Genomic DNA, 16,499 nt, shown 5'->3' with positions numbered 1-16,499 from the left:
TAATGTATTACTAGCTGTCCCCTGCCACTTGTTGCTGTGACCCACATGAGGGTTCTGTGTGGGAGGTTTGGCCCAATTCTATCGTTGGTGGGGTTCAGAATGCTCTGTGATTGTAGGTGAACTATAAATCCCAGCAACTACAACTCCCAAATGTCACGATTCTATTTCCCCCAAACTCCACCAGTGTTCACATTTGGGCATATTGAGTATTCGTTTAGAGTTTGGTCCAGATCCATCATTGTTTGAGTCCAGAGTGCTCTCTGGATATAGGTGAACTACAACTCCCAAACTCAAGGTCGATGCCCACCAACCCCTTCTAGTGTTTTCTGTTGGTCATGGGAGTTCTGTGTGCCAAGTTTGGTTCAATTCCATCATTGGTGGAGTTCAGAATGCTCTTTGGTTGTAGATTAATAATAAATCCCAGCAACTACAACTCCCAAATGACAAAATCAATTTGTTTTGAGTGAAGGACATACATTGGGTTGTTAGGTGTCTTGTGTCCAAATTTGGCGGCAATTCGCCCAGTGGTTTTTGAGTTCTGTTAATCCCACAAACGGACATTACATTTTTATTTATATAGATACTAGCTGTACCCACCACGTGTTGCTGTGGCCAACCTTCCCTCCCTTTTTCTCTCCTTCTTTCTCTCCTTCCTTTGCTCCTTCTTTCCTTTATTCCTTATGTTTTCTTCTTTCCTTCTCTCCTTCCTTCCTTCTCTACCTCTTTCCTTCCTTCCCTTTTTGCTTCCACCCTTCCTTCTCTCTTTCCTTCTTCCCTTCCCTCCCTCTTTCTCTTCTTCTTTCCCTCCTCTTCCTTCACTCCCTCTTTCTTTCCTTCCCTTTTCTTTATTTCTTTCTCTCCTTCCTTTTCTACCTCATTCCTTCCTTCCCCCCCTTTTCTTTTCCTACTACTTTCTCTCCTTCCTTCCCTCTCTACCTCTGTCCTTCCTTCCTTCCTTTGCTCTTTGCTTCCATGCTTCCTTCTCTCTTTCCTTCTTTCTTGCCCTCCCTCCCTCTCTTTCTTTCATTAATTCATTCATTCATTCTTTCTCCCCTTCCTTCCCTCCCTCTTCTTTCCATTTTTTCTGTATGTCATTTAGCTTTTTGGGGTTTTTAAGTCCTTTCTGCTGTTTTGGGTTTTTTTTAATGAGTGATGGTCACTCGTTGGCCTGAGAGATGTCTTGTGTCCAAATTTGGTTATGTTATGTTAATCCCACAAATGAACATTACATTATATTATATTATATTATATTATATTATATTATATTATATTATATTATATTATATTATAATTATAATTATAATTATATTATATCATATGGTTTTTCAACTCCAAATCCATTAGAAAATGAACTGATCATGGCATTCCAACTCTTAGGAGTATCTCAATTTTTCATCCACATATACAATGAATAAATAGAAAAACCAAACTTACTCCAAGAGGACAAGGACGTTCATGAGATCCTGAGGCGCGATTTTGTTCCAGTAGGTTAACAAGGTATCTGAGTTTGAAAAGAAATAATACTACTTAGTTTCCACCTTGGAATCATAGGATGAGTTCGAAGGGACCCCAAAGACAATGTAGTCTAACCTCATTGACTGTTAAAGCAAAACATGGACCCCCAACTTCCTGTTTGAGAGCCTCCAGCGGAGAAGAAGACCTTCCCAAGGTAATCTATTCCACTGTCAAACATTCTCAAATGAAAAGGGCCAACTTTCCCAAAAAATGGAAGACTTTACGTTTTGTAACACTTGATTGGCAACCTTTGGTTTGGTTTTTACCCGTTTGACTCAACAGCACCACCACGATAATGGCTGGAAAAGGTATTGCGGCCGTTTCCTATTTGCGTCTTGTTTTTCAAGAGGGAGTTTGTTGAGCCTAAAATCACCCATAAGGACCCAAAATATGGCAAAAATATGGAAATATACAAATCCACATATCTATAATTTATTTTCTAATATTAATGACGGAGGGTTCCTAGAGTCACAAAACCGGTCCGAAAACTTCCTACGGCCCATAGCATACATTCGGTTTACTCCTGTGCTATGCAGGAATAAAAAGGAGGGGAAGGAGGTGTTGCAACCCAGATCAGGAAACAAGACCATAAGATTAAATCCACCACACTTGACTGTGGGAAAAACAATCCTTTTTATGGTTACAAAATAGAGGAAAATGCAAAGTCAAAAAGCCACAGTAAAACACGGCAGTCAGGAAAATCTCTGAAATAGATCAAAAGTCCAAAAGCAACACTATAGAAAGCCTGGAACCTGTTAGTATCTCACTAACCGTACTTGAAACTAGAAGCCTCTGGGAATGCAGGCCATGAGAAACGGGAACTCAGCCAAGGTAATGTCTCAGTCTAAACGATGCTTGATCTGACAAGATAGCCCGGGGGGAGACACTTTAAACTAAAGAAATTGTTTCGGGACACGCCTCCAGGCTTGGAAGTCTCCTTCTGCTTTAATCTACTTCACCTTCGCAGACTCTGTGATTCACTCCTGTTTTCCCAAATCTGCCTTCTTCTATCCTCATTAAAAAAAAAGGCAGGTGTTAACTCCTCTGGAGAGTTATCACCGCTTGACTCTGAAACATCCTCATCAGGATGTTTAGTTTCACTTTCCCAGCCACTGCCCTCAGAATCAACAGTTTCCAAACCATCAGGGAAAAATACATGTTCAGCTGCATCAGGAAATACAATCATAGAATCAGGTTCAGGTTAACATGGAGGCTGAGGGTCAGGTTCACACAGAGGCTGAACCCCAACAGGAGGAGACACCAACAACTCATAGTTTAGAGTCCTGTCAAAGTGACTGACCTTCTGAAATCATTTTAATGATGTAAAGGAAGCAGACGAGGAGGCTCCGGATCTCATAGGGGTCCAGCCGCCCGAACTGGGAGATGCTGCTGCGAGTGGAGCTTCTTCGCATCTGAATGAAACAACAACAACAACCTGTTTACTTGAGTCTAATACTCAACTTTTTGGTCTAATGACCTTGCCAAAATTAAGATGTGAATTAGATTCACATCATACAGTGATCTTAGTGTTGAGCCAAAGCAAAAGGGGAAGCTGCTTCTTTGAGGGACCTCATCTCTAATTTAATGGCTCGGTGCTATGGGATTTGTAGTTTGGTGAAGCTACATTCTTCAGTAGAGAAAGCTCAAGGCCTTGTAAAAATACAGCCTCCAGGATTCCATAGCATTGAACCAAGGCAATTAAAGTGCATTCATTCTACAGAGACTTATTCTGCACAGAATTATAGAAAAAAATAGACTCATTTATGATCCCACAACAAGCTGGTTTTAGGTAAAGGTAAAGGTTGTCCCCTGACATTACGTCCAGTCGTGTCTGATTCTGGGGTGTGGTGCTCATCTCAATTTTTAAGCCAAAGAGCCAGCATTGTCTGTAGACATCTCCAAGGACATGTGGTCGGCATGACTGCATGGAACGCCGTTACCTTCCCGCCGGAGCGGTACTTATTGATGTGCTCAAATTTGCATGTTTTTGAACTGATAGGTTAGCAGAAGCTGGGGCTAACAGCAGAAGCTTACGCCGCTCCCCGGAATCGAACCCGCTACCTTTCAGTCAACAAGCTCAGCAGCTCCGCGCTTTAACCCACTGCGCCACCGGGGGCTTAGGAAAGGGAAAAACTGCACATCACAAGTGCTGAACCTGACTCAGCACATAGAAGTTTTGAAAGAAAGCAGATTACAGGAGCCGTCTTCATAGACCTGTCAGCAGCTCATGATATTGTAAATCATCGCCTCCTCCTGAAAAAAATGTATAATATCACAAAGTACTGCCACCTCACCCACTTCATAGAAAATCTGCTACAAAACAGGAGCTTTTTTGTTGAGTTCCAGGATCAGAGAAGCAGATGGGAAAAACAGAAGAACAACCTGCTTCAGGGGTGTGTGCTTCAATCATCAATGTTCAACATATACACAAATGATCAGTCACTGCCAGAAGGGACAGAGAGTTTCATCTGTGCTGACCATTGTGGCATCACCACTCAAGAAGGAGCTTTGAAATGGTTGATCAGAAACTCTCTGAAGCTTTAGGTGCTCTTACTGTCTATTACGGAGAATACCAGTTGATTCCGAATCCATCTAAAACACAGACGTGTGCTTTTCTCCTTAAGAACAGACAAGCATCTCGAGCCCTGAGGATGACCTAAGAAGGAATCATTGCAGCACACCAAAATACCTGGGAGTTATGCTTGACCATGCTCTGACTTATAAGAAACACTGCTTGACTATCAAGAAAAAAGTGAGTGCAAGAAATAATATCATATGAAAGCTGCCTGGCACAACCTGGGGATCACAACCAGACACAGTGAAGACATCTGCCTTTGTGTTTTGCTACTCTGCTGCTGAATACGCATGCCCAGTGTTGAAACAGTGGATGTGGCTCTTAATGAGACATGCCACATTATCCCAGGATGTGTGCACCCTACACCACTGGAGAAATTACACTGTTTCGCTGATATTGCATCACCAGACATCTGTCAGGAAGCAGCAGTCATAGAATCATAGAATCATAGAATTGGAAGAGACCTCATGGGCCATCCAGTCCAACCCCCTGACAAGAAAGAGGAACATTGCATTCAAAGCACCCCTGACAGATAGCCATCCAGCCTGTTTAAAATCTTCCAAAGAAGGAGCCTCCACCACGCTCCGTGGCAGAGAGTTCCACTGCTGAACAGCTCTCACAGTCAGGAAGTTCTTCCTCATGTTCAGATGGAATCTCCTTTCTTGTAGTTTGAAGCCATTGTTCCATGTCCTAGTCTCCAGGGAAGCAGAAAACAAGCTTTCTCCCTCCTCCCTGTGGCTTCCTCTCACATATTTATGCATGGCTATCATGTCTCCTCTCAGCCTTCTCTTCTTCAGGCTAAACATGCCCAGCTATTTAAGCCGCTCCTCATAGGGCTTGTTCTCCAGACCCTTGATCATTTGAGTCGCCCTCCTCTGGACACATTCCAGCTTGTTAATATCTCTCTTCAATTGTGGTGCTCAGAATTGGACACAATATTCTAGGTGTGGTCTAACCAAGGAATATTGTGTCAGCAATGAAAGAACTGAGGTACTGACATCTCCAGCCCATCCTTTGTTTATCAGCCAGCAAACCAATGCCTTAAATCAAGAAATAGCTTCCTAAGATCTATAGAGATAATTGTAGGAACAGCTCAGCAAGCGAGAGTCCAAAAGTGGCAGGCTAAAACCCGAAACTTCAATCAGCAGCTGAGACCGGAGAAACTCCCTCCTGGGAACACAGAAGATTGGGTGACTTGGAAGGTGCTGAACAGACTGCGCTCTGGCACCACGAGATACAGAGCCAACCTTGAGAAATGGGGCCACAAAGTGAAGCCCACAGCATGATAGTGTGGAGAAGAGCAAACCACAGACCACTTACTACAATGCAGTCTGAGCCCTGCCACATGCACAATGGAGGACCTTCTCACAGCGACACCAAAGGCACTCCAAGTGGCCAGCTTCTGGTCAAAGGACATTTAGTATAATGCCAAGTGTTTAACTCTGTTTGTGGTTTTTCTATGAGCCAACACAATAAATAAAGGCGTGCATTAGATTCGATGGTACCTGTTAGATTCAATGGTACCTGTGCATTGGATTCGATGGTACCTCCCTTTTAGGAAGAGTTTCAGGGAACACCAAAGCTTTCCTGGCATTTTGGAGAGTATCCAAACTGCAAAACCCCACTCTTGAGTTCTGTCTTTCAAATACGTGGGCGAGACAACACATCCCGCCTTGAACGACAACTCTATCCAGGCAGGATAATGCAATGGCACCAACGATCCCAATGCTCCGGAGATGGAAAGGAGGCTTACGTTTTCACTTTGGTCCGGAGAGGTGGCCCCTCCGTCCGAGCTGAGAGACCCTTTGGAGTCATCCCTCTTGAGGCTGAGGCCGTTCTGGAGAGAGCCGCCATAGACTGAAATAAAATCGGAGAGAAGGGATGTAAACATAGGTTCCCAGGAGTTCTGTTTTGAACAGAATAGCTTTAGAATAGGCATGAGCAAACTTGGGCCCTTCAGGTGTTTTGGACTCCAATTCCCACCATTCCTAACAGCCTCAGGCCCTTTCCTTTCCCCCCTCAGCCGCGTTAGGAAAACGCAACCGAAGCCATAAAGGAAGACGCAACCGAAGCTCTCCCAACAGATGGCCATCCAGACTGCTTAAAAACCTCCAGAGAAGGAGGCTTCACCAAGTGAGGCAAAATGTTGTAAGTCCAACTGAATTGGGGGAGATATTAACAGAAGACACTTATGAGGGTCTGAATGCTTACGTGGGTCTTTATCGACCAGGAGGCTGGACCTGTTAGACGGCGAGGCAAAATTGCACATGAATTCTTCTCTGGATGCCTGGAGGTGGAAGAACAGAAGAAGGAGAAGAAGTCAGAAGAGATAATGGGCTAGAACCCTATTGTTGACTCTGGTTAGTATTTGTGGGAGCTTTCTTTTTGGGTAAATCAAAAAGCAGTCCATTTGGGCTATAAAGGAATCCATAGCACACTATGTCTAGGGTTGCATCTACACTGTCAACTTAACACGGTTTGGCACCACTTTAACTGCCATGGTTCACTGCAATGGGATCGTAGGGAGTTTTGCAAGGTCTTGAGTCTTCTCTGCCCAAAAGAGCTGGTGCTGCATCGAAATACAACATACTTACAATACTTTATATATTGCTATTTTATATATTGCTATAATAATACGTATTTCATAATATCTAACTATAATATATTATAAAACATATAATCTATATATATTATATAAAATATAATTACAATATTTTATATATTACTGTTATATAGATTACTATATAGTATGTTACTATATAATACAAATTAAATAGACTCATAGAATAGAGTTGGAAGGGACAGTTGAGAAGTAAGGAGGGAAGGAGGGAAAGAGGGAAGGAATGAAGGAGGGAAAGGGGGAAGGAAGGAGAGAAGGAGGGAGGGATAGAAAGGAGAGGAAGGGAAAAGAAAAGTATAGAAGGAAGGAAAAAGAGAAGGAAATAAAAAAGTGAAAGGAAAGAGAGAGGGAAGGAAGAAGAGAAGGAATGAAAGACAGAAAGAGGGAGGGAAGGAAGGAAAGAGAGAAGGAAGGATGTAACCAAAGAACAAAGAAAGGGAGGAAAGAAACAGGTAGAGACGGAAGAAAGAAGAAGAAAAATAGAAGGGCAAGAAAAAGAGGGAAGGAAGGAAAGAGGGAGGGAAGGAGGGAGGGAGAGAAAGAGGGAAGGAATGAAGGAGGGAAAGGGGGAAGGGAGGGGAGAAGGAGAGAGGGATAGAAAGAAGGACAGAAGGAGAGGAAGGAAAAAGAAAAGTATAGAAGGAAGGAAGAAAAGAAGGAAATAAAAAAGTGAAAGGAAAGAGAGAGGGAAGGAAGAAGAGAAGGAATGGAAGACAGAAAGAGGGAGGGAAGGAAGGAAAGAGAGAAGGAAGGATGTAACCAAAGAACAAAGAAAGGGAGGAAAGAAACAGGTAGAGACGGAAGAAAGAAGAAGAAAAATAGAAGGGCAAGAAAAAGAGGGAAGGAAGGAAAGAGGGAGGGAAGGAGGGAGGGAGAGAAAGAGGGAAGGAATGAAGGAGGGAAAGGGGGAAGGGAGGGGAGAAGGAGAGAGGGATAGAAAGAAGGACAGAAGGAGAGGAAGGAAAAAGAAAAGTATAGAAGGAAGGAAGAAAAGAAGGAAATAAAAAAGTGAAAGGAAAGAGAGAGGGAAGGAAGAAGAGAAGGAATGGAAGACAGAAAGAGGGAGGGAAGGAAGGAAAGAGAGAAGGAAGGATGTAACCAAAGAACAAAGAAAGGGAGGAAAGAAACAGGTAGAGACGGAAGAAAGAAGAAGAGAAATAAGAAGGCCAAGAAAAAGAGGGAAGGAAGGAAAGATGGAGGGAAGGAGGGAGGGAAGGAGGGAAGGAATGAAGGAGGGAAAGGGGGAAGGAAGGAGAGAAGGAGGGAGGGATAGAAAGAAGGAGAGAAGGAGAGGAAGGAAAAAGAAAAGTATAGAAGGAAGGAAAAAGAGAAGGAAATAAAAAAGTGAAAGGAAAGAGAGGGAAGGAAGAAGAGAAGGAACGAAAGACAGAAAGAGGGAGGGAAGGAAGGAAAGAGAGAAGGAAGGATGTAACCAAAGAACAAAGAAAGGGAGGAAAGAAAAAGGTAGAGACAGAAGAAAGAAGAAAGAAATAGAAGGGCAAGAAAAAGAGGGAAGGAAGGAAAGAGGGAGGGAAGGAGGGAGAGAAAGAGGGAAGGAATGAAGGAGGGAAAGGGGGAAGGAAGGAGAGAAGGAGGGAGGGATAGAAAGAAGGAGAGGAAGAGAGGAAGGAAAAAGAAAAGTATAGAAGGAAGGAAGAAGAGAAGGAAATAAAAAGTGAAAGGAAAGAGAGAAGGAAGGAAGAAGAGAAGGAACGAAAGACAGAAAGAGGGAGGGAAGGTAGGAAAGAGAGAAGGAAGGATGTAACCAAAGAACAAAGAAAGGGAGGAAAGAAACAGGTAGAGACGGAAGAAAGAAGAGAAATAGAAGGGCAAGAAAAAAGAGGGAAGGAAGGAAAGAGGGAGGGAAGGAGGGAGAGAAAGAGGGAAGGAATGAAGGAGGGAAAGGGGGAAGGAATGAAGGAGGGAAAGGGGGAAGGAAGGAGAGAAGGAGGGAGGGATAGAAAGAAGGAGAGGAAGGGAAAAGAAAAGTATAGAAGGAAGGAAAAAGAGTAGGAAATAAAAAAGTGAAAGGAAAGAGAGAGGGAAGGAAGAAGAGAAGGAATGAAAGACAGAAAGAGGGAGGGAAGGAAGGAAAGAGAGAAGGAAGGATGTAACCAAAGAACAAAGAAAGGGAGGAAAGAAACAGGTAGAGACGGAAGAAAGAAGAAGAAAAATAGAAGGGCAAGAAAAAGAGGGAAGGAAGGAAAGAGGGAGGGAAGGAGGGAGGGAGAGAAAGAGGGAAGGAATGAAGGAGGGAAAGGGGGAAGGGAGGGGAGAAGGAGAGAGGGATAGAAAGAAGGACAGAAGGAGAGGAAGGAAAAAGAAAAGTATAGAAGGAAGGAAGAAAAGAAGGAAATAAAAAAGTGAAAGGAAAGAGAGAGGGAAGGAAGAAGAGAAGGAATGGAAGACAGAAAGAGGGAGGGAAGGAAGGAAAGAGAGAAGGAAGGATGTAACCAAAGAACAAAGAAAGGGAGGAAAGAAACAGGTAGAGACGGAAGAAAGAAGAAGAGAAATAAGAAGGCCAAGAAAAAGAGGGAAGGAAGGAAAGATGGAGGGAAGGAGGGAGGGAAGGAGGGAAGGAATGAAGGAGGGAAAGGGGGAAGGAAGGAGAGAAGGAGGGAGGGATAGAAAGAAGGAGAGAAGGAGAGGAAGGAAAAAGAAAAGTATAGAAGGAAGGAAAAAGAGAAGGAAATAAAAAAGTGAAAGGAAAGAGAGGGAAGGAAGAAGAGAAGGAACGAAAGACAGAAAGAGGGAGGGAAGGAAGGAAAGAGAGAAGGAAGGATGTAACCAAAGAACAAAGAAAGGGAGGAAAGAAAAAGGTAGAGACAGAAGAAAGAAGAAAGAAATAGAAGGGCAAGAAAAAGAGGGAAGGAAGGAAAGAGGGAGGGAAGGAGGGAGAGAAAGAGGGAAGGAATGAAGGAGGGAAAGGGGGAAGGAAGGAGAGAAGGAGGGAGGGATAGAAAGAAGGAGAGGAAGAGAGGAAGGAAAAAGAAAAGTATAGAAGGAAGGAAGAAGAGAAGGAAATAAAAAGTGAAAGGAAAGAGAGAAGGAAGGAAGAAGAGAAGGAACGAAAGACAGAAAGAGGGAGGGAAGGTAGGAAAGAGAGAAGGAAGGATGTAACCAAAGAACAAAGAAAGGGAGGAAAGAAACAGGTAGAGACGGAAGAAAGAAGAGAAATAGAAGGGCAAGAAAAAAGAGGGAAGGAAGGAAAGAGGGAGGGAAGGAGGGAGAGAAAGAGGGAAGGAATGAAGGAGGGAAAGGGGGAAGGAATGAAGGAGGGAAAGGGGGAAGGAAGGAGAGAAGGAGGGAGGGATAGAAAGAAGGAGAGGAAGGGAAAAGAAAAGTATAGAAGGAAGGAAAAAGAGTAGGAAATAAAAAAGTGAAAGAAAAGAGAGAGGGAAGGAAGAAAAGAAGGAACGAAAGACAGAAAGAGGGAGGGAAGGAGGGAGAGAAAGAGGGAAGGAATGGAGGGAAAGGGGGAAGGAAGGAGAGAAGGAGGGAGGGATAGAAAGAAGGAGAGAAGGAGAGGAAGGAAAAAGAAAAGTATAGAAGGAAGAAATAAGAAAGGCAAGAAAAAGAGGGGAGGAAGGAAAGAGGGAGGGAAGGAAGGGTAGAAAGAGGAAGATTGGCCACAGCAATGCGTGGCGGGTACAGTTAGTATGTATATAAATATTGTATACATAAATATTATAAATAGTGTTTATAATAATAGTAAACACTGTGACAGCTAACATTCCAGCTGTGAACTGAGAAGGCCCTTTGAAGGCATCTCAAATCAACTTGAAGCAATAGCCAGAGGCTCCCAGGTCTGTATAGGAATCTGTTCCGGTTTTTAGTCCAAACTTTCAGGACACTGAATTCTAATTGGGAGAAGATTCAGATCCTTTCAAACTAAGTCTCAAGCAAAACTCACCATTACGATAGTATCAGGCCTTGTCTGCATTGCCATTATAATGCAGATTGAACTGGATTATTATATGGCAGTGTAGACGCATATAATCCAGTTCAGTCTTCATTGTACAATTCCCAGGCTCCGCTTTGAACAAGCAGTCCAGCCTCCTGAAAAGCAAAGCACAATCCTTGCGCGCATCTACAGCAGGCATGGGCAAACTTCGGTCCTCCAGATGTTTTGGACTTCAACTTAAGCGGATGAGGGGGGAAAGGAAGGGGCATGAGGACAGGAATTGTGGGAGTTGATGTCCAAAATACCTGGAAGGGGAGGCTAAAAGGAGGTGGAAAGGACCATTTATGCCCTGCTGGTGACCTTTCCAGAAGGACGGGCTGAAGAACAACAGCTGGATCAAAACAGACCCACGAGTTGCATGAAACCAGATTGTTTTTCGACTCAGAATAATTAATTTGCATGCTTTTCCCATGAAAACAGTTCAGACAGAAACCATATTGAGAATGGCAGGCACATTGAGACCCAGGATTTTTGCATTCTCTTGGCCTGGAAATTACCAACAAGCAGCACCATCAACATTGACACTGGTGTGAATGTGCATATGTACGATAACATAGAAGAAATAAATACAGAAAATATAAAAGAAAGACTTAGTTATCTCAATGCTTCCAGGACAACGTTGAGAGAGTCAATCTAAGGCCCCATCTACACTGCCATATAATGCAGTTTGAACTGGATTATATTGCCAGTGCAGAATTCTTTAATAATAATAATAATAATAATAATAATAATAATAATAATAATAATAATAATAAAAACTTTATTTATACTCCGCTACCATCTCCCCAAGGGACTCGGTGCGGCTTACATGAAGTCTGAACTGGATTATATGACTCTATACCATCATATAATAATCTAGTTCAATTTGCATTATAACTGCAATGCAGATGGAGCCTGATACTATCCTAATGGTGAATTTGCTTGAGTCTCGGTTTGAAAGGTCGTGAACCCACTCCCAATTGGAATTCAGTGCCATGAAAGTTCGGACTAAAAACCGGAGCGGATTCCTGTATTAATTTAGGAGCTTCCAGCTATTGCTGCAAGTTGATTTGAGATGCCTCCAAAGGGCCTTCTTGGTTCACAGCTGGAATGTTAACTGCCACAGTGTTTACTGTTATTTTAAATTGAACTGGATTATATAAGTCTACACTGTCATATAATAATCCAGTTCAATCTGCATTATAACAGCAGCGCAGACAGGGCCTGATACTATTGTAATGACAAATTTGCTTGAGTCTCAGTTTGAAAGGATGTGAATCTTCTTCAAATTGGAATTCAGTGCCCTGAAAGTTCGGACTGAAAACTGGAGCGGATTCCTATACGAACCTGGGAGCCTCTGGCTATTGCTGCAAGTCAATTCGAGATACCTCCAAAGGGCCTTCTCGGTTCACAGCTGGGACGTTAACTGTCACAGTGTGTACTGTTATTATAAACAATATTTATATACATACTAGCCGTTCCCTGCCACGCGTTGCTGTGCCCCACTCTGGTGGTCATGAGGTTCTGTGTAGGAGGTTTGGCCCAATTCTATCGTTGGTGGGGTTCAGAATGCTCTGTGATTGTAGGTGAACTACAAATCCCAGCAACGACAACTCCCAAATGTCAAGATTCTATTTTCCCCAAACTCCACTAGCGTTCACATTTGGGCATATTGAGTATTTATGTAGAGTTTGGTCCAGATCCCCTTAAAATCTCTGGCATAGACACTGAGAACTGGGAAGCCCTGGCCCTTGAGCGCTCCAGCTGGAGGTCAGCTGTGACCAGCAGTGCTGCAGAATTCGAGGAGGCACGAGTGGAGGGTGAAAGAGAGAAATGTGCCAGGAGGAAGGCGTGCCAAGCCAACCCTGACCGGGACCACCTTCCACCTGAAAACCAATGCCTTCACTGTGGGAGAAGATGCAGGTCAAGAATAGGGCTCCACAGCCACCTACAAACCCACAAGGAAACCCATAATGGAAGACCACCTTACTCGTCCAACGAGGGATCACCTAAGTAAGTAAGTAAGTAAGGTCCAGATCCATCATTGTTTGAGTCCACAGTGCTCTCTGGATGTAGGTAAACTACAACTCCAAAACCAAAGGACACTGCCCACCAAACCCTTCCAGTATTTTCTGTTGGTCATGGGAGAACTGTTTGCCAAGTTTGGTTCAATTCCATCGTTGGTGGGGTTCAGAATGCTCTTTGATGGTAGGTGAACTATATATCCCAGGAACTACAACTCCCAATTGACAAAATCCGTTTTTTTTTAGTGAAGGACATACATTGGGCTGTTAGGTGTCTTGTGTCCAAATTTGGTGTCAATTTGTCCAGTGGTTTTTGAGTTCTGTTAATCCCACAAACAGACATTACATTTTTATTTATATAGATGACTCACCGAATTGGACATGGCGTTGCAAGAGGACAGCGTGTCCCGTCCAGCCAAGCGCTGGATGTTATCCAAAAGGAGTCCGGCCAGAGGCAGATACAGCTGAGCAATCTTGGCTTGTTGGTTCTGTCAAAAAATGAAAGCAAGAGAAGAAAAAATAATGGAGGAGTCAACAGCTGAGGTGACAAAAGCGGACAACCAAGAGCCAAACAAGACATGGGATAAAAGATGTCTTCAGGGCAGTTTTCTTTTGAAATATACACAACTGAGATTTGTGGCTCAGGGGGAAAGCGTGACTGTTTCCAGATGTTGTTGGGACTGCAAATTCCGGAATCCCCCGCCATTGGTTAAGTCATGTGCAGAGCCAAACAAGATTTGGAGAGCCAAACGCTTCCCATTCCATATTCATAGCACCAGAGGCGGGATTTAACCATTTCCTCCTATCTTTTGAGCCCACAAGAAATGAATAAAATGCAGTGGAGACTTGGGTGAGAAAAATACACGATACCAGGACAGGAGGCTATCTATTTTTGCTATCTATCTATCTATCGATCGATCGATCGATCTATCTATCTACCTACCTACCTACATACATACATACAGTACACCACTCTCTCCCTCTCTCTCGCACTCTATCTATCTCTATCTCTATCTCTCTATCTATCTATCTATCTACCTACCTACATACATACAGTACACCACTCTCCCCCTCTCTCTCGCACTCTACCTACCTACCTACCTACCTACAGTACACCACTCTCTCCCTCTCTCTCGCACTCTATCTATCTCTATCTATCTACCTACCTACCTACCTACATACAGTACACCACTCTCTCCCTCTCGCACTCTATCTATCTCTATCTCTATCTATCTATCTATCTACCTACCTACCTACCTACCTACCTACCTACAGTACACCACTCTCTCCCTCTCTCTCGCACTCTATCTCTATCTATCTATCTATCTATCTATCTATCTATCTATCTATCTACCTACCTACATACATACATACAGTACACCACTCTCTCCCTCTCTCTCGCACTCTACCTACCTACCTACCTACCTACCTACAGTACACCACTCTCTCCCTCTCTCTCGCACTCTATCTCTATCTATCTATCTATCTATCTATCTATCTATCTATCTACCTACCTACCTACATACAGTACACCACTCTCTCCCTCTCGCACTCTATCTATCTCTATCTCTATCTATCTATCTATCTATCTATCTATCTATCTATCTACCTACCTACCTACCTACCTACAGTACACCACTCTCTCCCTCTCTCTCGCACTCTATCTCTATCTATCTATCTATCTATCTATCTATCTACCTACCTACCTACATACATACAGTACACCACTCTCTCCCTCTCTCTCGCACTCTACCTACCTACCTACCTACCTACCTACAGTACACCACTCTCTCCCTCTCTCTCGCACTCTATCTCTATCTATCTATCTATCTATCTATCTATCTATCTACCTACCTACCTACCTACATACAGTACACCACTCTCTCCCTCTCGCACTCTATCTATCTCTATCTCTATCTATCTACCTACCTACCTACCTACAATACACCACTCTCTCCCTCTCTCTCGCACTCTATCTCTATCTATCTATCTGTCTATCTATCTATCTACCTACCTACCTACCTACAGTACACCACTCTCTCCCTCTCTCTCGCACTCTATCTCTATCTATCTATCTATCTATCTATCTATCTACCTACCTACAGTACACCACTCTCTCCCTCTTGCACTCTATCTATCTCTATCTCTATCTCTATCTATCTATCTATCTATCTATCTACCTACCTACCTACCTACAGTACACCACTCTCTCCCTCTCTCTCACAATCTATCTATCTCTATCTATCTCTATCTCTATCTACCTACATACATACATTACACCACTCTCTCCCTCTCTCTCGCACTCTATCTATCTCTATCTATCTATCTATCTATCTATCTATCTATCTATGAACCCATCACCTATCAATCTCTCTCTTGAGAAGCCACGATCATCTTGGTAAACTATGCCACCCAAGAACCTCACTCTGTGAAGACTGTGTGTTGATCAGTGTGCACTGACCTCCACATATTAAAAAAATTGATGCACAGGCACATCGAGAAAACCAAAGTGCTCTTCCAGCAGTCATCAGTCAATCCCTCTCTATAGAGAAGTTAAAAGATATCTGGGCAGGGGGGGACAAACAATCAATCCCACCACTGCCACCAGTATAATAAAATTAAGGCTGACCATAAGTTGAATATATCAATGACCGATGTTGCTTGGTAGGTATAACTGCCACCACCTCAGCTTCTATTGGCCTGAGGAACCAAAGGTGTGAATGTGTTGTAGGTAAGGTGTGTTTGAGCTCTTGGTTCTGCTATTTCTTCTTCACTGGATGACTGGACTTTGAGATGGTTTGGTAGACTGAGTTAGTTCTGTGGAGATTGACATACTGAAGCTGACACCAGTTAAAAGTGAACTAAGAAAGATTTATTGATCTTTAAACAAACATCTACTCATATAATGAGCGGTACAGAAGCGTAATTTCAGTTGCTGAGGCTTAGTTGCTTAAACAAGTAGTGTTACTGACAATAAAGCTTTTCTCAACTGTGAGTTCCTTTAAACACACTGCTCTATCTTTAGACACAGTATCACTGGAGAACAGATTACTATCTGTCTCTCCCACAGGGCAATAAACTTCCTTATACTTTCCCTAAGTATAATCAGACAAGTCTTTCTGTTACTGATCTTCTCAATACAGTAACCTTGGCCCTTGTCTGCTGCTTATTCCCTCTCCTAAAGGCTCACTTTAAAACTTTCTTTCCCTGTCAGATTCCTACTGTAGCTTCCTATCTTAAAATCACAACCTTCCGTGTCTGATGTCAAAACACTTCTCCCTCTCTCTGTCAAAGCTGACAGCTTATTTCCCTCTCTCAACCAACTCCTCCCCTAATCGCTCCCACCAATCAGGAGTCGGCTTGACTCCTCCTCCTGTCTCTGCCTGCCTTCCAAGATGACAGCTACTGTCATGCAGGCTTCGGCCTTGTCGTCTTAAAGGTAGATTCCACTAGGCCTGGGTAACAACGCAAAAATTTGTTTCTAAAATCGATTTGTATTTGGGGGTTTTTTTTGTTTCGATATTTAAAATAATTACAAAATTTTCTCTTAAAAAAGTTCGGTATTTACGAAATTTCGTTAATATTTACAAAACATTTTGTAAAGATGGCGCCCTTTTTTTTCAATATGTTTTCAATATTTTTTTCAATATTTTTAAATTTAATTATTAATTTAGTAGAATAGGGAGGAGAAATTATTATTAAGGAGGGAAGGCAGGCACTCACTCACTCTGGCGGGCCCTCAAGCGCTGCCGCCAGCTCCTCCGAAGCAATGCGAAATTGGGAGAAGGGCTCCCCAAAGGCCATCTAGCCCAGCCCTCCGCT

The 16,499-nt window shown here is 43.0% G+C and overlaps 1 protein-coding gene across 3 annotated transcripts in view; it reads right to left on the bottom strand.

The window, feature by feature from the left end:
* The window catches only part of DOCK11 (dedicator of cytokinesis 11), a 155,433-nt gene that overhangs the window by 47,145 nt on the left and 91,789 nt on the right, over nt 1-16,499 (bottom strand). For all 3 annotated transcript variants that reach the window (XM_067471638.1, XM_060756079.2, XM_067471637.1), the window contains exons 32-36: nt 13,049-13,165; nt 6,302-6,377; nt 5,844-5,947; nt 2,816-2,927; nt 1,435-1,501 (exon numbers count right to left, since the gene is read on the bottom strand). In XM_067471638.1, the coding sequence (XP_067327739.1) occupies nt 1,435-1,501; nt 2,816-2,927; nt 5,844-5,947; nt 6,302-6,377; nt 13,049-13,165 (476 nt within the window). The remainder of the gene's footprint in view (nt 1-1,434; nt 1,502-2,815; nt 2,928-5,843; nt 5,948-6,301; nt 6,378-13,048; nt 13,166-16,499) is intronic.

The sequence above is a fragment of the Anolis sagrei genome, chromosome 10, assembly GCF_037176765.1.
Source record: "Anolis sagrei isolate rAnoSag1 chromosome 10, rAnoSag1.mat, whole genome shotgun sequence".
NCBI classification, from domain to species: domain Eukaryota; kingdom Metazoa; phylum Chordata; class Lepidosauria; order Squamata; family Dactyloidae; genus Anolis; species Anolis sagrei.
The sequence above is the reverse complement of the archived record's forward strand: the minus strand, read 5'-3'. Positions and strand labels throughout refer to the sequence as shown.